The sequence below is a fragment of the Mus pahari genome, chromosome 3 (assembly GCF_900095145.1).
Source record: "Mus pahari chromosome 3, PAHARI_EIJ_v1.1, whole genome shotgun sequence".
In the NCBI taxonomy this organism is placed as follows: Eukaryota; Metazoa; Chordata; class Mammalia; order Rodentia; family Muridae; genus Mus; species Mus pahari.
The window spans coordinates 104,722,975-104,745,216 of NC_034592.1; the positions used below are offsets into that span (position 1 = coordinate 104,722,975).

Consider the following 22,242-nt stretch of genomic DNA (forward strand, 5'->3'; position numbering starts at 1 on the left):
ACCAGGTCTCTCAATGGCCTAGCTGGCCTTCGAGCTTCCAGAGATTCACCTGTCTCTCCCTCCTAGGCACCATCTCTGCGATTCCAAGTGCACACCACTGTGCCTGGCTTTTTTTTTTTTTTTTTTTTTACAGTTCTTGAGAATCTGAACACTTGCTTGCCAGGGAAGTACTTTACCAACAGAATAATCTCTGCAGCCTTTCTTCTCTTTTACCATCTCCAAAGTGCAAGGTAAATGGAAGAAAAAGCAAGTATAACTGGAGCCTAAACACAGGCCTTCTCACTGATGCACACAACAGAATGACTCAGGGTAAGATCAGCTGTAGTGGTGGAAACTCTTTGAAGAATGGGGAGTTGGGGGTTCGGCAAGAGAAGGGGAGAAGAGGGAGAGGAAGGGATGGAGAGAAGGAAAGGGAAAGACAGAGAATATTAATTCAGTTCTGTACAGTAATTACACGGTCTCCTAAATTTATCCACTGTGTCACATCACTAGTAGTTGGGAAGTCTTTCCTGGGTTTTACTCAAATACTCCTTGCTGCAGTCTGAGCTCATTGCACTCAGCAAAGATGGAGACTAGCCAACCACTATCCTTGGAATAACTACTCTCCAGGGACTCAGGGTAGGAAGGTCATCCTGTCCCCTCCAATACTGCGCTGCCTGCTTGACCACGCCCAAAGCTTGAGGCAAGGACAGGGAAACCCAGGTTGGTAACCTAGACCCTGGCTTGCAGCGAAGCGGGGGTGGGGGGTAGGGTGGGGAATTCAGACAACGATAATAGCCAGATAGAGACCACGACAGAAACCCCGAGACAGCGAAGGGCAAGATGGCTCCCCAAGGTTCGGGAGAAGCTGCGGAACTGCCTCCCACACTGTGCTCAACGCAGACACAGCCTAACTAGATGGATGTTGTTCTCGCGCGGAGGCCTTGGACTCCGCCCTCGGCTGGGTCCCGCAGAACCCTTACCCTGGCTCAAGTCGGGGTGGGGGGGGCTCTAGGTCAGGAAAACTGCAGGTGGATGACTGCAGCCACCACCCATAGCGGCACAACGACCGCATCCACGCCCCGCCCCTGCGGCGCTTCAGCCCCGCCCCCAGAAGGCAGTGACCAATGAACGGCTCCTGCCGCCGGCCTTTAAGAACCCCGCGCACTCTCCCCGCAGCGGACGCAGTTAGGCTAGCACTCCGCGGGAGTTTCCATGGCGACCGAAGCCGGGACCGCGCGGCCTGGCAGCGTTGCCATGGAGACAACTCCGGAGCTGGGGCTCCAGAGCTTCTGTGCACCGCCGGCTCAGAACCTGGCGGAGCCTCTTTGCGAGGCCCGTGCCGCAGCGCGCTGGGACCTGCGAAAATACTCCTTGCTCATCGTGATCGGCGATATTGGTACAGAGAGTCAGCTGAGGGCCGTGCGGGCCCACCTTGAACAAGGTGAGCCGCTCTCCTGGCTTTTACGCATCACTCCATCCTTGCCTCTCCGCCATCTGCATTCATCTCCCAGTGCACATTTCTGTCTTCTCCATCTCTATATGCACTTCCCGAAACCTGCGACCCTGTCACCTGCATCTTCCATGAATGTACCTCTGTCCTCTCGAGCTGCCAACATCTTGCTTGCCCATCCTTTCTGCATACCCCATTCTGTTCCGCAGTGTCCCGGAGCAAGAGCAGGAGCAGGAGCAGGAGATGCTCCGTGCAGACCCTGGGGTCCCTCTGGTCACACCCCTTTCCCGAAGCGTCTGGACCATATATCCGAAAGTCCTCATAGGACCTTGAAAAGTCCATGTCCCTACCTTACAGTTTCTTCGTTAGGGGAGGTTTTTGAACGCGAGGTACACATCTCAAAATCTCTGAATCCTGGCAGCCAAGTTGAGAGAGTGACCTTCGTGGCTCTGCAGCTCACCTCCCTCAGCCGCGCCTGTGGCGCAGTGCTGCGGAGCCACCTGCGGGTGGAAGCAGGGGATGGAGGCAAGGGAGGGGGCATAGGAGAATCTAGAATCTAATTTAGCAAGAGGGGTCATTATGGAAACCTCCAGTATATGAAAATAGGCCCTTGCATGTCACTTCTACCATAACTGTTTTGCCTTGAAAAACAAAAATTCCAGGCTCATTTATTAGTAAACCCAGTCCAAACTCTGCTCTTTGCCCTCAGGTTCCCACAGAGGGTAAAAGCAGATACTAGCTATCCTTCATAGAGGCATCCCCTCCCATCCCTTTCCTTTCCCAGGGGCTTGGCAATGCTTTCTGCACATGACTTTGACTAGAACCCTCTTCTTCTTCTTCCTTTCCCTTTTTCTTTTACAGGGATTCTCTCCTGGAATATTGACTTATCATCCTTTGACTTGAACCAACAGTTGAGACTCTTCATTACCCGGCACCTAGCTCACTTCTCCTCAGAGGTCAAAGGTTAGGACTAGGGTTATTTGTCTCAGTCCTTTGGGTCCAGTATCCAGGCCAGAACTGGCCTTGTGGGAGGATTGGGTAGGTAAAAAGGGAGGGACTTCTGATGGCTCCACAGCTATTCACACATGCTGTGGATAATGCCCAGTACACGCTGCAACCACTCAATATGATGGTAGAGCATAATTTTGTCGGGAAGAACGTTGTTTGTACACAGCAGCTGACAAGCACTAAGAAAGTGATCAAACCACTGGCAGGTAAAAGCTTTCCGTCTGTGTTCCCTTTCTGCATATCCCAGCTTCTGTGCTTCTCTTTATAAACATCCCAGAATGCCTCACTCTCCTTCCCAGACCCTTATTTCTCACAGCCCACCTTCCAGGATTCCTTTCTGTTTCCTCTTGGCTTAGCCAGCAGATCTTCAGAGCAGAGCAGAAGGCTGCCACCTAAGGCTGATCAGCACCCAGGGATCCAGGCTGGGACAAAGGTCTCCTAGATTTGTGAGACTTGGTTCTGAGATCAGGTCTGATGGGTGGGAGAACTAGTCTAGAAATGTGAGATAAAAGCTAAATTAGCATTCTACAGCAGGTGTCTACGGAGAGAGTTGGGAAAGTCCTTCATCCCTTGATAAAGGTGTTGGGCATCTGGCCATATTATTGTAAATGTTGATGCGCCAATCAATATAACTTTCTTTAAAAAAACAAAACAACAACAAAAACAGGATCTCACTATATAGTCCACATGTAGTCTAGGATGCTATCAAACTTGTTATCCTCCTGCCTCTGCCTCCTGAGTACTAGAATTGTAGGCACGTACTATCATACCTGCTTCCATGTAGTTTCATAGGATGTGACTTCCATGTACTCAATAGTCATTGCTACCAAGTAACAGATTTCACATGTTACTAACTCTCAACAGTCCAGTGCGACATATAGACTTTCTACCCCGCCAGTCTGGCCATTTTCCCATCAATGAGTTCTCATGAGCTTCTGTGGAGAGGCTGGAGAAAATGAGGTTGAATGACTAAAGCTCTATTACACTTAGAGTATGTGCGGCAGCTTAAAGACCATGACACTGGCATCTTCCTGGTGGGATTGGCTTCCTGGAAAACGAGCCACTTGCTCCTTGGAGATTACCTTCATTTGACAATGACCCTCGTCATGACATCCTCCACTATTCCCTATGACCAAAAGACAGTTTTACCACTTGACACTCGTAGAAGCAAGGCTGAATAAAGGGATGGCTGGGGGTTCAACTGATTACTGACGATTGGGTGTTATCTCTTAGGAATTCAAACCGGATTCTCTAGCCTTGTCCTTCTGGCCATAGAGACTTTGAGTACTGTAAGAAGTGAGCAATACCTGAGGCAAAGTCCCTAGCTGATCTTCGGTTAAGACTAAGGGAATGCTTGGGAAGAGGTTTGCAGGGTGTTGTATTCTCAGAAACAGGCACCGGAATAGAAACGCCCACTGATGTCCTCAATCAGTTTTGCTATGGTGTCCTCAAGGGGCTTGAAGCCATCCACTCGAGATGCTAACGTACTTTTAGCATACAGATTTTGTTTTAGGTTTAGACATTGTCATGGTGGCCTCTGTCCCTGGAGAACAGTGGAGAATTTCCTGGGGGGGGGGGGACACAGAGCTTAAGGCAGCCACAGCTCCACCCCTGCTGGCTTCTCTTTCAGCTGTCCCTGAACAAGGTCTGCCCAAAGCAGCTGCAGGCACTGCCTTCTCCTCCAGCCTCCTTTGAGTGGATATGTTAGGGTGCCCAAGAGTTGGGGTGATGAAGGAGATACACTAACAGTCTTACGGTTTGACCTTTCTGGCCTACTTCATAGGGTAGACCACTGTGGCCAGAATAATGAAGGAACGAAGTATGCCTTACAATGATGGGAAGAGTGTGGTTATTCTTAGGCCTACCCCTCTACATTTACAATTCCACCCACCCACACACAGATAGTCAGTGGCCCAGCTCCTTCTAGTGGTCACGTCTGGTAAAAAAAATAAAATAAAATAATGTAAAGAGTAGCTTTCATACCAATCATCGGCAGAGGTTTGGGGCCTTCCTTTATAGCTCCCACTCTTCCTCCAGATCCCTGAAGCTTCTAAGCATTTTTAACATAGCTTTAGAAAAACTTAGGGTAATTGAAAACTGTACTTAAGGTCTGGGGTGCAGCCCACCTAACATGCAGAAAGCCCTGGATCTATAGTGGGGGTAGGGAATGGTGGACACACACACACACACACACACACACACACACACTGACACATCACTACTGAGATTCAGTAAAATGGAGACACCTGCTGTTGCACTCCTATAGGGAAGGGAGAATTGATGTTCTAAGACTAAGAAGTATGGGCTAGCCTAGTGTGGTGGCGCAGGCCCATAATCCCAGCCCTTGGGAAGTAGGGGCATAGGATCATCCTTGGCTACATAGCAAGTCCATGACCATTCTGGGCTACCCAAGACCCTGGAGAGCTGGAAAGAGGTGAGAGAGGTGGAGAGGAGAAGGCTGAGGAATTCCTTTGAGTCCTTCTGACTCTTTGTTACATTCATGTGCTCAGAGGATCCTGAATTAGAGGTTTACATTGGAAATGCAAAGGCAGAGAGAGATGAACAGAGGTTAAACCTCATTCTGTAAGCATCCCCAGTTTTGGTTTTGCCTGAGAACTTAGGGTACCCCAGTACTAATCTAAACTGGGATTCTGATTTAGGGTAATTCTGAAGCCTTCCACAATGAGAGAAGTATCATGTTTATCCATTGCAAGGTTAGGATTGTAGGCAGAAAGGAACTTTTTCTTCAGATGAGGTCAGTCCTCACAGGTGGCACTGAGGTATGCACTCACTAGTTCAGAAAGCAAGCTCTGAGATTGTTTAACTTATTATTTAGTGGCATGGTTCAGAAAGTGGCATCGAGTGTGAATTCAGGGGCTGCTCAGACCTCTCTCTCTTCTTTGGCATCTCACCATTCACTGCATGAGAGAGGGATTAAGGGTTAAAGGCAGTTACAAATGGTCGCTTAGAGATGGGGAGGGAAGGAAAACCAACTGTGACCTGGAATCATGGTCAAGGTGTGCTGTGGGGGTGTATGGCTGAGAACAAGGGTGGGCTCTGATCTCAGTTGGAAGATGATATTTTGTTCTCAATCCCAATGTCTACTAAAGTTGTGCCCCTCAACCCCAAACACTGAGAGAGGCCCCTAAAAAGCAGAGAAGAGACAGGAGGCTGGAGGCAGGGTGAAATAAGAGCGATGACATTGCAGAAGATAGGGTACTACTCCATGATGCTCAGGACTTGGGAGCTGGTTTACATCTGTGTGTGTGTGTGTGTGTGTGTGTGTGTGTGTGTGTGTGTGTATGTGCCGATGGGATGGCTGCTCCTATTCAAATGGGGATATGGCATGTTGCTGCTTTGCATCCTGGATCCCAATGAGGGTTCTTCTCCCTCTGTTCCCCCTGGCCCCCAGAGTACTGGTGACTCAGCTACTTCTCTCCTCTGGCTGTAGCTAAAGCTGGGTGGGGGGTGCTGAGAGCAGAGACTGTTTTGGCTTCTCTGACCTTCAAAAGCAGCCCTTGGCAGCCTGGAGCAGGGGTGGGGCTGGGACTGGCTGGTGAGTGGGAGGAAGGAGCTGACCACACCCAGGGAGGGTTACTGAAGAGAGGACAGGATGTAAGAGTATGAACCTCACGGGGCTCCAGCTCTCCATATCTTTCCTTTAGTCCTGGAGCACTTAGCTGAGGTGGAGACAGAGGCTGAGCTGGAGGGCACAAGGTCAATGTAGGGCTGTACAAGATCAAGCGAGACACAGCACAGCTACGAGGAGAGGAGAGGAGGAGCAATTGAGACCCAAACACCCTACGGAGTCATTATACGATCATTTCTGACCCAAAGAGTACTTTATGTTAGACTGTTCTATAGTGAGAAAGCTTTGCTTGAGCCTGGGCTCCTGGCAATGGTCCTTGGTCATCGTTAACTTGTTCAATGGAAGGTAGAAACCTTCCTTGTCCTTACACATCTGCCTCCTGACAGCCAGTACTCAGAAGCAACGTGTGTGGGTGCTCTTACAGCCTGGCTGCATTAGCACAGACCTGCACGAAGCTCCCAGGGTCGCTGTGCCCTACCCCAGTGGGGACTGCTCCAGAATAGTCACACTACTCTCCAATCTAAAATGTCTTCCCCAGTTTCCCATGGCTGCGCTGCAGAACAGGGTCCAGCTCTCCACATCACTCACCACCCTCACACTGCTCCCTTACATTTATGGCCCCTCAACCTCTTTGTCTCTGGCTCTTGCAGTGACTGAAGGTCACTCTCTGGGTCCATCTGAGGGGAGAGGCAGCAGATGGTTTCTAAGAGGAAGGGGGGAGGGCCCATGCAGCCCTTGCCTCCTATAGCAGGCTCTGTGTCCCCGGGTGGGGCTGTGGTCCTTTGGTTGATGCTTTAAGAGTATTTCTTTACTAAACAGGATTTGGGGAGAAGGTCCTTAGAGCTGCAGGAGGTCACCCTGGCTCTTGGAACTGATAGAGAACCCCTTAGCTCCCTCCCCTTCCCGGTAGCCAAGCAGAGGCACCAGATCATTCACACTGTGAAGGCCAAGAAACAGTTAAGTCTCTAGTGCCTCGTCACGGACCAGCCCCTCTTCCCCGCCCTGGCACCGCCCTCCCCGTCAAGCAGCCCCCCCTCACTCCCACCCCAAGTGCCGCAGACTCTTCCCTGAAGCTGCCCGGCTAAGGCTGAGGCCGGAGCCGATGCCTCCATGAGGGGCTCCCTTCCACACCTCAGGGTAAGAGCCTAACCGAAGGGCACAGCATGGCAGAAGGATTGGGGGATGCTGTGATAGATAAGGGGCTGGGATGGGGTATCTGGTACCTTGTAAATCTGGTGCATCTGGACCTGGGCTAGCCTGGTAGGAAGGCAGCCTGGGATGGAGGGAGAGAGGAGATGAACATTACTGACAGGGTTCAGCCTGGATCCACAGCCAGCAGAACCAACAGGAGCTGTGACAGTCCACCTCTGTACTAGGTGGGGGTGGGGACCATCAGCTGAGAGGCAGCGATAGAGGGTGGTGCCACTGGTTTTGCCTGGCAGCCAGGGCACAGGAGGAATTTGGGGGCTATGTCTTTAAGGAAAAACAGAAGAATCTGAGAGGAAGGGGGAATGTACCTACTGGGAGGGTCCTTGGGTTATCAGCTACTAGATTGTTCAGCTGCTCCCTATTCTGGGGTGAGTGTGGCAGCGAGTTTTTGCCAAGTAAGGGAAGGGGTGACACTCTGGAAGAGAAAGGAGGAATGGGTCACTGAGACGTGGCATGTGCCTCCGTATAGGCTAACTGATTTGTTTTCGGCTCCCCACACCCCATTCCCTGTGGCCAGAGTGAGCCTGGGGCTTTAAGCCCCCCTCTGTGGCCTCTCTGAGGCCACTCAGGAGCTCGAGAGCCCTGGCTCTTCAGCAGCTGCCCTGCATTCTCCGTCCTGTCAACCCCACGGGTTCCCTGTCTTGGCCCCACCCTCACCTCATCTGTGCTTTCCTTCCCAAGATGGGGGCTCTTCAACAGAGAAGCCAGTTTCTTCTCCCGCTCTGCATGCACCCCCATCCCTACCCCCACCCCCCATGCAGAGGCAGCCAAGAAAATGACTTGTCATGCTGGGGTGGGGGGTGGAGGCGGAGCTGGAGCTGGAGGCTGAGCTCAGCGCGCACACTCACTCACACACACACACACACACACACACACACACTCACACACTGCGGCAGACTGCAGCTGCCTGAGCCCCCCCCCCCCCCGCCTCACTGCAGAGACACCTGCCCTCCTGCCCACTCAGCTTCACACCCGAAGCCCACCCCCAACCACAGCACTGGCTGTGGGAAGCGCACCGATCTCTTAAGATAGTCTTCTGCAAAGATAAAGGGGAAAAACCAGGCAGTTCCCTTCATCGGAAGAGCCGGGGGAACAGACAGAAACCAGGCTGAGGAGCGATGTAAAGGACTAGCTCCCCAGGAGTGGGGCTGGAGGCCTTGTGTCAGGACAGGAAGTGGGGTCAAAGGTCTTGTGAGGATACACTGGGGACTGTGAAGCTGCTGGAGCAGGGAGATGGTAGCTGGAGAGAACATGTCCTTCTGTTCTACCTAGATTGAAGGGTGACCTTGTTTGTGATGGGGGAGTTCTGGCTCTCCTAAATCTGAACTATTTAAGACTGGCAAAGGATGGTGATAGCCCTAGCTGCTTAAGCCCTGCTCCTGCCTGCCTGTACCAAAGTATCCCTCCACTCCCAAGTTCATAGGAGAGGGCCCAACATGCCCTGCATAGGATTTGGATCTCCGACACCTACATCTTCCCTATTGCCGCATTCACAGCCCTCTGCTGCCTGCTCCTTGGCATCAAGGCTCTTCCTCTAAACAAAGGCCCTGGCCCCAGTCACCCTTGTCCCAGCCTCAGAAAGAAAAGGGGGTTGGAGTCACAGAAGAGGGCTCCAGGGAACAGACTCTGAGCCTCCCCTCCCCAATATCCTCCAGCTGCCCCTAAGGTTAACCCTACTGTGACTGCTACTGTGCTGGAAGTGGAGGAGGATGGGAAGGCAGGAACCTGGAAAGTCCGGTCCATCCTTCCTAGCATCTTTCTCACCCACCATGTTCTTTACTTTCATAGCTTAGTGTTTTGTGTGGGTCTGGAGAAAACCCTGGGGAGGATCTGGGGTGTCATCTTCCCCTCTCTCCCACCCTAAGCAATAAATACCTTGACTCTCCTTCCTTGTTTCTTGGCTGTTGTTGGAGGTCCTGGTCCTGCTTTTTATTTGACTAGGTTTTTTGGAATAGAATTCTCTATGTGGCTCTGGCTGTCCTGGAACTTAGCTGGCCTTGAATTCACAGAAACTCACCTGCCTTTGCCTCCCGATTAAATGTGTATGCCACCATGCCCTGCTTGCTATTGTTTTTAATTCTGTGGTGTGTGTGTGTGTGTGTGTGTGTGTGTGTGTGTGTCTGCGTGTATGTGTGTGCCCATGTGCATGTATAGGTAGGTCAAAGGACAGCTTGCAGGAGTCATTCTTCTTTGTACCTCTAGTCCTGGGATGCTTGGCAGAGAGTATCGCTGGCCCTGTTTCTTGTTTTGAGCCAACCACTTACTTTCTGTACTCTGAGGCAGGGAACGGATCACAGGAATGATGAGTTCTGCAATGAGCTAGGTGTCCCTAGAACCTGGGCACCTGAGAGAGATACAGGAGAGGGAGCTATGAAATACTCGGGAACATGATATGCACGGCTCTGACTGAAGGTTAAGTCAGGAAACAAAATAGCAAGTTAGAATCCTCTGTCCAGCTCCAAGAAAGCAGTTGCCACACAGTCTCCATAATCTTCTATTACAGGTGTCCTGTTCTTGGATGGGGACCTGGGGTGGAAAGGATGGGGAATCTGTAGAGACAGCAGCTCCTATCTCCTTACTACTGGCCGCGGCAAAGGCAGAGAAAGCTCTGTAAAGACCGCCATCCCTGGAGCCCTCCCCCACCCCCAGTCCCCAGGCAGCACCAGGAACTTAGTGCTCCAGAGGGACAAAAAGCTTCTTGTCAACAGGGCCGTCTGGGGCTGAAGTTCTAGGCAAAAGGGCGGAAACTGGGCAGCGAGGGTGTGGTGGACAGACTGACAGACCAGATGGAGGGAAGGGAGAAGTCAGCTACTGTGGGGGAAAGGAGGGAGAACCCCAAAAGGGAGGGGCTGGAGGAGGCAATTCCCAGGCCTTCCTTAGCACTATCCTAGATGGCTGGGTACCCTGTACCCCTCTTTCTTTCTTTCTTTCTTTCTTTCTTTCTTTCTTTCTTTCTTTCTTTCTTTCTTTCTTTCTTTCTTTCTTTTTTTGGTTTTTTGAGACAGGGTTTCTCTGTGTAGTCCTGGCTGTCCTGGAACTAACTGTAGACCAGACTGGCCTCGAACTCAGAAATCCGCCTGCCTCTGCCTCCCAAGTGCTGGGATTAAAGGCATGCGCCACCACGCCCGGCTGTACCCCACTTTCTGATCATTTGTTTTTCCTCTTCCGCCCACCAGTACTTCCCATTTTAAATCAATACCTGCTGATTTCAGTACAAATGCCTACATCTCTCCCTCAGGCCAGAGGACCCTCTGCCACCAGAGTGAAATCCTCGAGACCATCATCCTAGTCAACCCCACCGCAGACAGCATCAGCTCAGAGGTAAGGCCAGTGCCTACGCCTTGCTTGTTCTGAGTGCTATAACCTCCCCCCCACTATACCTCGGGCTACTATCTGAACTGACTTGTGATCCTCTCTGGGAATCACTCTGGGGTATACGGAGTGAGGAACATGTCCTTATATTACTGAAGGGGGTGGGGCAGGAATCTTCAGTGCCTTTCCCCAGGTGCCCCATAACTGTGCCCTCTCTGCCCTCCATTTCAGGTTCACCATCTTCTTAGTAGCCCATCAGCTCACAAACTCCTGATCTTGAGTGGACAAACTTTAGAACCTGAGGGAGACCTTATCCTACAGAGTGGTACCTACTCATATCAAAGCTTCGCCCAGGTCCTTCACAAACCTGAGGTGAGTCCCCTACTGCATGTCTTAGAAGAAGGGAACAGGGGGCAGGATATAAGTTGTGGGGAGAAAGGCAAGGGAGGGGAAGTCTCATAAACACTGACTCTCAGGAACCCTGACAGGAGGTAGGCATTTTACCTCAGAAAAAGGTAAAGAGTAGAGGCTGAATCTGAGTCAGACTGAGAGAACCCCAATGATTTGATCAGCTTCTCTCTCCTGTTCCTCTAGATTGCCCAGTTGCTTAGCAATAGAGACCCTGGGATCCAGGCCTTCCTCACTGTTTCCTGCTTAGGGGAGGGTGACTGGAGCCACCTGGGACTGTCTAGTTCCCAAGAGACCCTGCACCTCCGGCTAAATCCTGAGCCCGTGCTACCCACCATGGATGGTGTGGCCGAGTTCTCCGAGTATGTCTCCGAGACGGTGGATGTGCCGTCCCCCTTTGACCTGCTTGAGCCCCCCACCTCAGGAGGCTTCCTCAAGCTCTCCAAGCCTTGCTGCTACATCTTCCCTGGTGGCCGTGGGGACTCTGCCCTCTTTGCTGTCAATGGCTTTAACATCCTGGTGGACGGCGGTTCCGATCGCAAGTCCTGCTTCTGGAAGCTGGTGCGGCACCTGGACCGCATCGACTCGGTACTGCTCACTCACATTGGGGCTGACAATTTACCAGGCATCAACGGGCTCCTGCAGCGCAAGGTGGCAGAGCTAGAGGAGGAGCAGTCCCAGGGCTCCAGCAGCTACAGCGACTGGGTGAAGAACCTCATCTCCCCAGAGCTTGGAGTCGTGTTCTTCAATGTGCCTGATAAGCTCCGGCTGCCCGATGCCTCCCGCAAGGCCAAGCGCAGCATCGAGGAGGCCTGTCTCACTCTTCAACACCTGAACCGCCTAGGCATCCAAGCCGAGCCTCTGTACCGTGTGGTCAGCAACACCATCGAGCCGCTGACCCTCTTCCACAAAATGGGTGTGGGGAGGCTGGACATGTATGTCCTCAATCCTGTCAAGGACAGTAAGGAGATGCAGTTCCTCATGCAGAAGTGGGCAGGCAATAGTAAAGCCAAGACAGGCATCGTGCTGGCCAATGGGAAGGAGGCAGAGATCTCTGTCCCCTACCTGACCTCCATCACTGCCCTGGTGGTATGGCTCCCAGCCAACCCTACTGAGAAGATTGTGCGTGTGCTTTTCCCGGGAAATGCTCCCCAGAACAAGATCTTGGAGGGGCTGGAAAAGCTTCGGCACCTGGACTTCCTGCGCTATCCTGTGGCAACACAGAAGGACCTGGCTGCTGGGGCCGTGCCTGCCAACTTGAAACCCAGCAAAATCAAACATCGGGCTGACAGCAAGGAGAGCCTCAAAGCTGCTCCCAAGACAGCAGTGAGCAAGCTGGCCAAACGGGAGGAGGTGTTAGAAGAGGGAGCCAAGGAGGCCCGCTCAGAGCTGGCCAAGGAGTTAGCCAAGTCAGAAAAGAAAGCAAAAGAACCGTCCGAGAAGCCCCCAGAAAAACCCTCCAAGCCAGAGAGGGTGAGGACAGAGTCCAGCGAAGCACTCAAGGCCGAGAAGCGGAAGCTGATCAAAGATAAAGTGGGCAAGAAACACCTGAAAGAAAAGATTTCAAAGCTGGAGGAGAAGAGGGACAAGGAGAAAAAGGAGATCAAGAAGGAAAGGAAGGAACTCAAGAAGGAGGAAGGAAGGAAGGAAGAGAAAAAGGATGCCAAGAAGGACGAAAAGAGGAAAGATACCAAACCGGAGGTAAAGAAATTCTCTAAACCAGACCTGAAGCCTTTTACCCCCGAGGTCCGTAAGACCCTCTACAAAGCCAAGGCCCCTGGAAGGATCAAGGTGGACAAAGGCCGAGCTACCCGTGGGGAAAAAGAGTTGTCTTCTGAGCCCCGGACACCCCCAGCCCAGAAGGGGGCCGCACCACCTCCTGCTGTCAGTGGGCACAGAGAGTTGGCCTTGTCCTCACCAGAGGACCTCACACAGGACTTTGAGGAGTTGAAGCGTGAGGAGAGAGGTTTGTTGGCTGAACAAAGGGACATGGAACTGGGTGAGAAACCACTCCCTGCAGATGCCACAGAGCAGGGACGCCCAAGCACAGCCATCCAGGTGACCCAACCTTCTGCTTCAGTGCTGAAGCAAGAACAGGTGGAACGGGGGAAAGAGGTTGTCCCAGACTTTCCCGAGGATAAAGGGGGCAAGAACAGAGCCCCAGACTCAGGTGCTGAGGTAGAGAAAGAGAAAGAAACCTGGGAGGAAAGGAAGCCGAGAGAAGCAGAGCTGACCCCAGAGAACATTGCTGTGGCCAGGGAGGAGAGTGAACCCGAGGTCAAGGAAGATGTGATAGAAAAGGCTGAATTAGAGGAAATGGAGGAGGCTCATCCCTCAGATGAGGAAGAGGAGGAGACAAAGGCTGAGAGTTTTTATCAAAAACATATGCAGGAAGGCTTAAAGGTAATCCCCCAAAGCAGAGAGGCTCTAGGTGGCCGGGAACTGGGATTCCAGGGCAAGGCGCCTGAGAAGGAGGCGGCATCCTTCCTGAGCAGCTTGGCCACGCCTGCGGGAGCCGCTGAGCATGTCTCCTACATTCAGGATGAGACGATCCCAGGCTACTCAGAGACTGAGCAGACTATTTCAGACGAAGAGATCCACGATGAGCCGGACGAACGCCCAGCCCCACCCAGGTTCCCCACGAGTACCTATGACCTCTCTGGGCCTGAAGGTCCTGGTCCCTTTGAAGCCAGCCAGTCTGCAGAGAGTGCTGTTCCAGCCACCTCGAGCAAAACTTATGGGGCACCTGAGACTGAACTCACCTACCCTCCCAACATGGTCGCTGCCCCTCTGGCTGAAGAGGAACATGTGTCCTCAGCCACATCAATCACAGAGTGTGACAAACTCTCTTCCTTTGCCACATCAGTGGCTGAGGACCAATCTGTGGCTTCACTCACAGCTCCCCAGACGGAGGAGACAGGCAAGAGCTCCCTGTTGCTCGACACTGTCACAAGTATTCCCTCTTCCCGCACTGAAGCCACTCAGGGCTTGGACTATGTGCCGTCAGCAGGCACCATCTCACCCACCTCTTCCCTGGAAGAAGACAAGGGCTTCAAGTCACCGCCCTGTGAGGATTTCTCTGTGACCGGGGAGTCAGAGAAGAAAGGAGAGTCTGTGGGGAGAGGTTTGACCGGGGAGAAGGCTGTAGGAAAGGAAGAAAAGAATGTAACAGCGTCCGAGAAACTGTCCAGTCAGTATGCTGCCGTGTTTGGTGCCCCTGGACATGCCTTACATCCGGGGGAACCAGCCCTCGGAGAAGTGGAGGAACGGTGCCTCAGCCCAGATGACAGCACCGTGAAGATGGCATCTCCTCCACCATCTGGCCCACCCAGTGCTGCCCACACGCCCTTTCATCAGTCCCCCGTGGAAGAAAAGTCTGAGCCTCAAAACTTCCAAGAAGATTCCTGGGGAGACACAAAGCAGACGCCTGGGGTGAGCAAGGAAGATGCTGAAGAGCAGACAGTTAAGCCAGGGCCTGAGGAGGCCATGTCAGAAGAGGGGAACGTACCTCTTTCCAGGAGCCCCCAAGCCCAGGACACACCTGTGAGCCTTGTTGGGGATCAGACTGGCTGTACTATTCAACTGTTACCAGAACAAGACAAAGCAGTGGTGTTTGAGACAGGAGAGGCAGGTTCAGTTTCAGGAGCAGGAACCCTCCCTAGAGAAGTGAGGACACCACTTCAAGAACCCGCTGAACCTCAGAGAGATGAGGTACTTGGGTTTACTGATCAAAGCTTTTCCCCTGACGATGCAGAGTCCCTGTCTGTCCTCAGTGTGGTCTCCCCAGACACTGCCAAACAAGAGGCCACCCCCAGGTCTCCCTGTACCCCAAAAGAGCAGCAGCTACACAAAGACCTTTGGCCAATGGTGTCCCCAGAAGACACCCAGTCACTTTCTTTCTCGGAAGAGAGCCCTAGCAAGGAGACCTCTCTGGATATCTCTTCTAAGCAGCTCTCTCCAGAAAGCCTTGGCACCCTCCAGTTTGGAGAACTAAGCCTAGGAAAGGAAGAAAGGGGGCCTCTGGTGAAGGCGGAAGACAACTCTTGCCACCTAGCTCCTGGGTCTATTCCAGAGCCCCACACAGCCACAGTGTCACCTCCCACAGATGAGGCTGCTGGAGAGGCAGGTCTCACACATGAAAGCCCTGCTGGAGATTTACCTGGCAGCTCTTTCTCTCACTCTGCACTGTCAGGCGACAGGAAACACTCCCCTGGGGAGATCACGGGCCCTGGTGGACACTTTATGACATCTGATAGCTCCCTCACCAAGAGTCCCGAGTCTTTGTCAAGTCCCGCCATGGAGGACCTTGCCATGGAGTGGGGGGGTAAAGCTCCAGGGTCGGAAGACAGAACCACTGAGCAGAAGGAGAAGGAATGCGAGCTGACAAGTGAAACCCTACAGCAGAAGGACCAGATTCTGTCAGAGAAGGCTGCTGTTGTCCAGCGGGACTCAGTCATGCATCAGAAGGACGAGGCTCTAGATGAGGAGAATAAGGCTGGAGCACAGCAGGATAAGACTTCAGAACAGAAAGGCAGAGACTTGGACAAAAAAGACACGGTTGTAGAGCTGGGCAAGGGCCCAGAACCCAAAGGCAAAGACTTAGATCGGGAGGACCAGGGCCCGGCAGAGAAGGACACGGCCTCAGAACAGACCCAGGCCACTGAACAAGCAAGAACCAGAGCACAAGACCACAGAGATTTAGAACAAAAGGACGAGCACTTAGGGCTGAGAGATGAGACTCCCGAAGAGAAAGATAAAGTGTTAGTACTGGAAGACAGAGCTCCAGAACACAGAAGTGAGGCTGACAAAGAACAGAAGGATGAAGCCTCAGAAGAGAAAGAACAGGTTCTAGAACAAAAAGACTCGGCCCGAGGAAAGGAGGGTGCTGCCTTGGACCAGGACAACAGGGCTGCTGAACAGAAAGATGGGACCCCAAAAGAAGACAAAACTAAGGGGCAGAAGAGCTCTTTCCCGGAAGATAAAAGCACAACACCAAAAGAGACGGCCCTTGGCCAAAAGTCTCCAGAAAAGGCCAAAGGTGTGGAGCAGCAGGATGGAGCTGTCCTGGAGAAGACCAGAGCTTTGGGGCTGGAAGAGAGCCCAGCAGAGGAGGGCAAGGCTCCAGAGCAGGAAGAGAAGTACTGGAAGGAGCAGGATGTGGTCCAGGGATGGCGAGAAACATCGCCAACCAGAGGAGAGCCAGTGGGAGGCCAGAAAGAGCCTGTTCCAGCCTGGGAGGGCAGGTCTCCTGAGCAAGAAGTCAGGTATTGGAGGGACAGAGACATAACCCTACAGCAGGATGCGTACTGGAAGGAGCTAAGCTGCGAGAGGAAGGTCTGGTTCCCCCATGAGCTAGATGGCCAAGGAGCCTGTCCACGGTACTCTGAGGAACGTGAAAGTACGTTTCTTGATGAGGGGCCAGATGAACAAGAAATAACCCCACAGCAGCACACTCCCCGCAGCCCCTGGGCCTCGGATTTCAAGGATTTCCAGGAGCCCCTGCCACAGAAGGGGCTGGAAGTAGAGCGCTGGCTTGCTGAGTCGCCAGTTGGCCTGCCACCAGAGGAGGAGGACAAACTGACTCGCTCTCCCTTTGAGATCATCTCCCCTCCAGCATCCCCACCTGAGATGACTGGACAGAGGGTTCCCTCAGCTCCAGGACAGGAAAGCCCTGTCCCAGACACTAAGTCCACACCACCCACAAGGAATGAACCTACCACCCCATCATGGCTAGCTGAGATCCCACCATGGGTACCTAAGGACAGGCCCCTGCCTCCTGCACCCCTCTCTCCAGCTCCAGCTCCCCCGACACCGGCCCCAGACCCACATGCTCCTGTGCCCTTCTCCTGGGGCATCGCTGAATATGACAGTGTGGTGGCTGCGGTGCAGGAGGGGGCAGCTGAGTTGGAAGGTGGCCCATACTCCCCCCTGGGGAAGGACTATCGAAAAGCTGAAGGGGAAAGGGAAGGAGAGGGTGGGGCTGGAGCTCCTGATAGCAGCTCCTTCAATTCAAAGGTCCCAGAGGTTATGGAGAGTCACACCACCAGGGATATTGAGCAGACTGAGCCAGAGCAGAGGGAGCCCACACCCTATCCCGACGAGAGGAGCTTTCAGTATGCAGACATCTACGAACAGATGATGCTTACTGGGCTGGGCCCTGCTGGCCCCACCCGGGAGCCTCCACTGGGGGCATCCGGAGACTGGCCCCCACACCTCTCAACCAAGGAGGAGGCTGCTGACCGCAATAAGTCTGCAGAGAAGGAGCCTTCGTCCCCTGTGTCACCTCCAAACCTCCAATTGGACACTCCAACATTTAGCTATGCATCTCTGGCAGGACCCACTGTACCTCCCAGGCAAGAACCGGATCCAGGGCCCAATGTGGAGCCCAGCTTCACCCCTCCGGCAGTGCCCCCTCGTGCCCCTATCTCCCTGAGCAAAGACCCGAGTCCCCCTCTTAATGGAAGCACTACGAGCTGTAGCCCAGACAGGAGGACCCCATCCCCAAAGGAAGCAGGCCGAAGTCACTGGGATGATGGTACTAATGACTCAGACCTGGAAAAGGGGGCTCGGGAACTGCCCGAGAAAGAGACCCAGCCCCCAAGTCCCCATCACCCCATGCCTGTGGGCCACCCCTCACTGTGGCCTGAAACTGAGGCGCATAGCATCCTTTCCTCAGACTCACACCTAGGACCTGTCCGACCAAGTCTGGACTTCCCTGCTTCAGCCTTCGGCTTCTCCTCCTTGCAGCCTGCTCCCCCTCAGCTGCCCTCTCCGGCTGAACCCCGCTCCGCACCCTGTGGCTCACTTGCCTTCTCTGGGGACCGAGCTCTGGCCCTGGTTCCAGGAACTCCAACCAGAACCCGACATGACGAGTACCTGGAAGTGACCAAGGCACCCAGTCTGGATTCCTCACTGCCCCAACTCCCATCACCCAGCTCACCCGGGGCCCCTCTTCTCTCCAATCTACCCCGACCTGCCTCGCCAGCCTTGTCTGAAGGGTCCTCTTCTGAGGCTACCACGCCTGTGATTTCAAGTGTGGCTGAACGCTTCCCTCCAGGTCTAGAGGCGGCTGAACAGAGTGCTGGAGAATTGGGCCCAGGGAATGAGCCAGCTGCCCACAGCCTCTGGGACCTCACTCCTCTGAGCCCAGCCCCCTTAGCTTCCCGGGACTTGGCTGCAGCTCCAGCTCCAGCTCCAAGCCTGCCCGGAAACTTGGGTGACAGTACCCTGTCCTGCCGCCTGGAGTGCTCAGGGGAACTCACCAAGAAGCCGAGCCCCTTCCTGAGCCCCTCTGGAGATCATGAAGCCAATGGCCCAGGAGAAACCAGCCTTAATCCCCCAGGGTTTGCCACAGCCACGGCAGAAAAAGAAGAGGCTGAAGCCCTTCACGCTTGGGAACGAGGGTCCTGGCCCGAGGGAGCGGAGAGGAGCTCCCGGCCGGATACACTTCTCTCATCTGAGCAGCCGCTGCGTCCTGGGAAGAGCTCTGGGGGCCCACCCTGCAGTCTTTCTTCAGAAGTTGAGGCTGGGCCTCAGGGATGTGCTACAGACCCCCGCCCCCACTGCGGGGAGCTTTCCCCCTCATTCCTGAACCCTCCTCTACCCCCGTCCACAGATGACAGTGACCTTTCAACGGAAGAAGCTCGGCTGGCAGGAAAAGGAGGGCGGCGCCGGGCAGGGAGGCCAGGGGCCACGGGAGGCCCATGCCCTATGGCTGATGAGACACCCCCTACATCAGCCAGCGACTCAGGCTCCTCACAGTCAGATTCTGATGTCCCACCAGAAACTGAGGAGTGTCCATCCATCACGGCTGAGGCAGCCCTTGACTCAGATGAAGATGGGGACTTCTTGCCTGTGGACAAAGCTGGGGGAGTTAGTGGAACTCACCACCCCAGACCTGGCCATGACCCACCCCCAGCCCCCCTACCAGACCCCCGCCCACCCCCTCCCCGACCGGATGTTTGCATGGCTGACCCTGAGGGGCTTAGCTCAGAATCTGGGAGAGTTGAGAGACTACGGGAAAAGGTGCAGGGACGACCTGGCCGTAGGGCCCCTGGCCGGGCCAAGCCTGCATCTCCTGCTCGGCGTCTGGATATTCGGGGAAAACGGTCACCTACTCCTGGCAAAGGGCCTGTAGATCGAACATCCCGGGCCCTACCCCGACCACGGAGCACCCCAAGCCAGGTCACCTCAGCAGAAGAAAAGGATGGTCACAGCCCCATGTCTAAAGGCTTAGTCAATGGCCTCAAGTCAGGATCCAGTGAGTATATCAGCAAAGTGGGAGACACTGTGGGTTGGGGTAGGTGTGGGCTAGCTAAGGGCTCCAGCTATTCAAGCAAGTGGGGAGTTGACCAAGTTTTGTTTGCTTTGCTGTTTTTACAATGCATTCTGCTTGTCTCTGCAGCAGCCTTGGGGTCCAAGGGTGGCTCTGGCCCTCCTGTGTATGTGGATCTCGCCTATATCCCAAATCACTGCAGCGGCAAGACTGCGGATCAGGACTTCTTCCGCCGCGTGCGGGCATCCTACTATGTGGTCAGTGGAAATGACCCTGCCAATGGCGAGCCAAGCCGGGCTGTGCTGGATGCCCTGCTGGAAGGCAAGGCCCAATGGGGAGAAAACCTTCAGGTGAGTAACAGGAAACACAAAGTTAGAATCTGGTCAAAGCTCTGTCAGAGGCCACAGTAGGACACAGCCCCTATTCACAAAAAGACAAGGTCCTTTGTATGGGGAGCGGGATTGTTTGAGACCATCAGTTTTCCTTCCCCCTCATCTGTCTTTCCTCCAGATTCTCACCTTAGGCATGTTTTCTTCCCCTTAGGTGACGCTGATTCCCACTCATGACACGGAGGTGACTCGTGAGTGGTATCAGCAGACACACGAGCAACAGCAGCAACTGAACGTCCTGGTCCTGGCTAGCAGCAGCACTGTCGTGATGCAGGACGAGTCCTTTCCAGCCTGCAAGATTGAGTTCTGAATGACCCGCGCTCCCTCCCCTAAGGATCCACTCCTACAGTTCATTTAGAGAATGGCTACTGCTGAGTCCTCTGGGGTTGAGGGAAGGCGAGCAGGGCAGGGGCCGTATCACGTTATTGGGACTTGGGCTAAGTGGGAGGTCCTGTCCTTCCCCTCATCTCTTCCTGGGGGTTTCAAGACCAAAGGCAGTGAGGGGGGATGCAAGATTCTGAAAGGTCATCTGAAGCCTGAAACTCCTAGAGCAACCCCCTCTCCTAGCACTGCCAAATGCTGGTCTTGGTGAGGATGGGTTTCAAACAGCACACCCCTTCCGGTGGAGGAAGATGAACAATAGTCTCTCCCCCAGAACCTCATTATTTATTTATTTGGCATCCTAGAAAGGATGGCCCATAATTTAGATGATGCAGAGAAGGCTACTGTTAGTAAGGTGCCAGAGCTGCGCCCTTTCCTCCATCTGCCATGTCCTAGCCAGTAGAGTCTGGGTTCTAGCAGCGACCTGGGGACATACTGTCTTACTGCGTCCCACAATATCTGAATGTCTCAATCCAAAACTTGAAGCTCTTTACCCCAAGAACTAGGGAGAGGAAAAAGGAGCTCATCTCTCAGCCCCTGCTTCATAGCATTTACAGCCTCAGGCCGTACCCAGACCAGGCTACCTGGGCAGCACAAAGGGCAAGGAGAGCCCCAACCCCAGTCGCTCCAAGCACCCCAATCACTTAGTCTTCACCTACCCCATTCCAATAAGCCTCATTTCTTCTCATCCCCTGCTTGGCTTCTCTGCATGTGGTCATCTGCTATGGCCTGGTGTGTAATGGGTTAAAAATAAGCCACTGCCTGACACCCACATCCACTTTAGCCATGTGTGACTCCCTAACATTCCAATCCTCTACCATCCTGCAGCTGAAATGGGAACACTGGCTGCCTCTCTAAACCTAAACTCTTGGATAGAGTTTCTGGGAGGTGGAGGCTGGACTAGAGAACTGGGGGAGGGGGGAGGGGAGGGAGGGAGGAGGGAAAAGAAGAGAGGAAGCTGAGCTATAGCTTAACTCCTCCAGAGTGAAGACAGGCTGAGCATTCTACTACAGGACAGAACCTCGCCCCAAGCAAGCCAGTGAGCAGCCCGGCGAGAGACCCAGCCGCTGACAGTCCCTGGGGCTTGCCTTCTTTGCCAAGCCAATAGGAAACCAAAAGGAGCTCACTTCCTGTTCTTCCTAGCTCCCCTCCCTGCCGCCATGCTCCGCTCCTCCCCACACTTCTGTGCTACAGTTCCCAGCTGCTGTAACAGAGCCACCTCCACCTCTAACAATAAACCAAGTTCATTGCAGATGGTGTGGTGCTGCCTAGACTCCTCCAGACAATGAGCTCTCCTGGTTTCTTTCCATCCCTCTGCTTCAGTTATCATTTAGCTTGGAAGACTCTCCATTATTCAAACCCATCCCAGGGCCCAGGAGAGCCAGTATGTGTGAAAGGAGGACAAGATGAGAGAACCATCATCATTTCTGAAAAGAAGCAGGGTGTGATGGTGCAGCCTGTGATTTTTTTTTTTTTTTTTTTTTTTTTTTTGGTTTTTTGAGACAGGGTTTCTCTGTGTAGTCCTGGCTGTCCTGGAACTCAGAAATCCACCTGCCTCTGCCTCCCAAGTGCTGGGATTCAAGGTGTGCACCACCATGCCCGGCTGCCCGGCTGCAGCCTGTGATCTTAACACTCAGGGTAGAGGTGGAAGAATTAGGAGTTTGAGGGCAACCTGAACTATAGAAAGTTTTGGGCCAGCCTGAGCTACACAGTGAGTGAGTCCTTGTCTCAAAAAAACAAAACAACAAAAAAAAAACACCAAACAACAACCCGAAAAAACAAAACAAAACAAAAACCTAGGGCTGGAGAGATAGCTCAGTGGTTAAAAACACTGGCTGCTCTTCCAGGACTCACATGGCAGCTTACAACTCTATCTCCACTTCCAGTGGTTTCAACACCCTTTTCTGGCCCCTGTGGGCACCAGGCATGCATACAGTATATAGACTTATATGCAGGCAAAATGCCCATAAGCAAGAAACAAACAAACAAAAAATATGAAAATAGTCTGAAATGTGGGAGCCTGTAGCAGGGACATAGACATTTGGTTTAGAGAGTGCACTCTGCATTTTCCCTGTATTTTCCCAGAAAACTCTGAACCTTTTCACTTACTGCCCATTGGATGAAAGCTACATTAAGTCCCCACAGTAAAACCCTTTGTAGTCTTAGGTTATAAATGTGTATGTGAGAAGGGAACCTTCTAGTCACCCCAGCGTAAGTCAGTGGAGCAGAGGCCAGGCAG

The 22,242-nt window shown here is 53.3% G+C and overlaps 2 protein-coding genes across 9 annotated transcripts in view; one reads left to right on the forward strand and one right to left on the reverse strand.

The window, feature by feature from the left end:
• The window catches only part of Tp53bp1 (tumor protein p53 binding protein 1), a 102,912-nt gene extending 95,559 nt beyond the window's left edge, over window positions 1-7,353 (reverse strand). For 4 of the 6 annotated variants that reach the window (XM_029535959.1, XM_029535958.1, XM_029535957.1 and 1 more), the window contains exon 1: window positions 7,253-7,353. The gene's annotated coding sequence lies outside the window, so the exon portion shown is untranslated. The remainder of the gene's footprint in view (window positions 1-7,252) is intronic. The other 2 variants (XM_029535960.1, XM_021192921.2) reach the window with 1 other exon arrangement.
• Map1a (microtubule associated protein 1A) lies at window positions 1,175-21,255 on the forward strand. Of its 3 annotated transcripts, none has more exons than XM_021192330.2 (7): window positions 1,175-1,423; window positions 2,294-2,395; window positions 10,477-10,559; window positions 10,782-10,922; window positions 11,145-19,218; window positions 19,363-19,583; window positions 19,777-21,255. In XM_021192330.2, the coding sequence occupies exons 1-7, from the start codon at window positions 1,195-1,197 to the stop codon at window positions 19,930-19,932; spliced, it is 9,006 nt and encodes a 3,001-aa protein (XP_021047989.1). In that variant the 5' UTR covers window positions 1,175-1,194; the 3' UTR covers window positions 19,933-21,255. The 3 variants fall into 3 exon arrangements, with proteins under 3 accessions (XP_021047989.1, XP_029391814.1, XP_029391815.1); XM_029535954.1 differs by having other exon boundaries at window positions 19,366-19,583; XM_029535955.1 differs by lacking the exons at window positions 1,175-1,423; window positions 2,294-2,395 and adding an exon at window positions 7,066-7,166.
• The last annotated feature ends 987 nt before the right edge of the window (window positions 21,256-22,242 follow it).

Coding starts and splice junctions, on each gene's coding strand:
- Map1a (XM_021192330.2), top strand. CDS start 1,195: ATGGCGACCGAAGCCGGGACCGCGCGGCCTGGCAGCGTTGCCATGGAG. Junction 2,396..10,476: donor CTTCTCCTCAGAGGTCAAAG/GTTAGGACTAGG, acceptor TCTCTCCCTCAG/GCCAGAGGACCCTCTGCCAC. Junction 10,560..10,781: donor CAGACAGCATCAGCTCAGAG/GTAAGGCCAGTG, acceptor CCTCCATTTCAG/GTTCACCATCTTCTTAGTAG.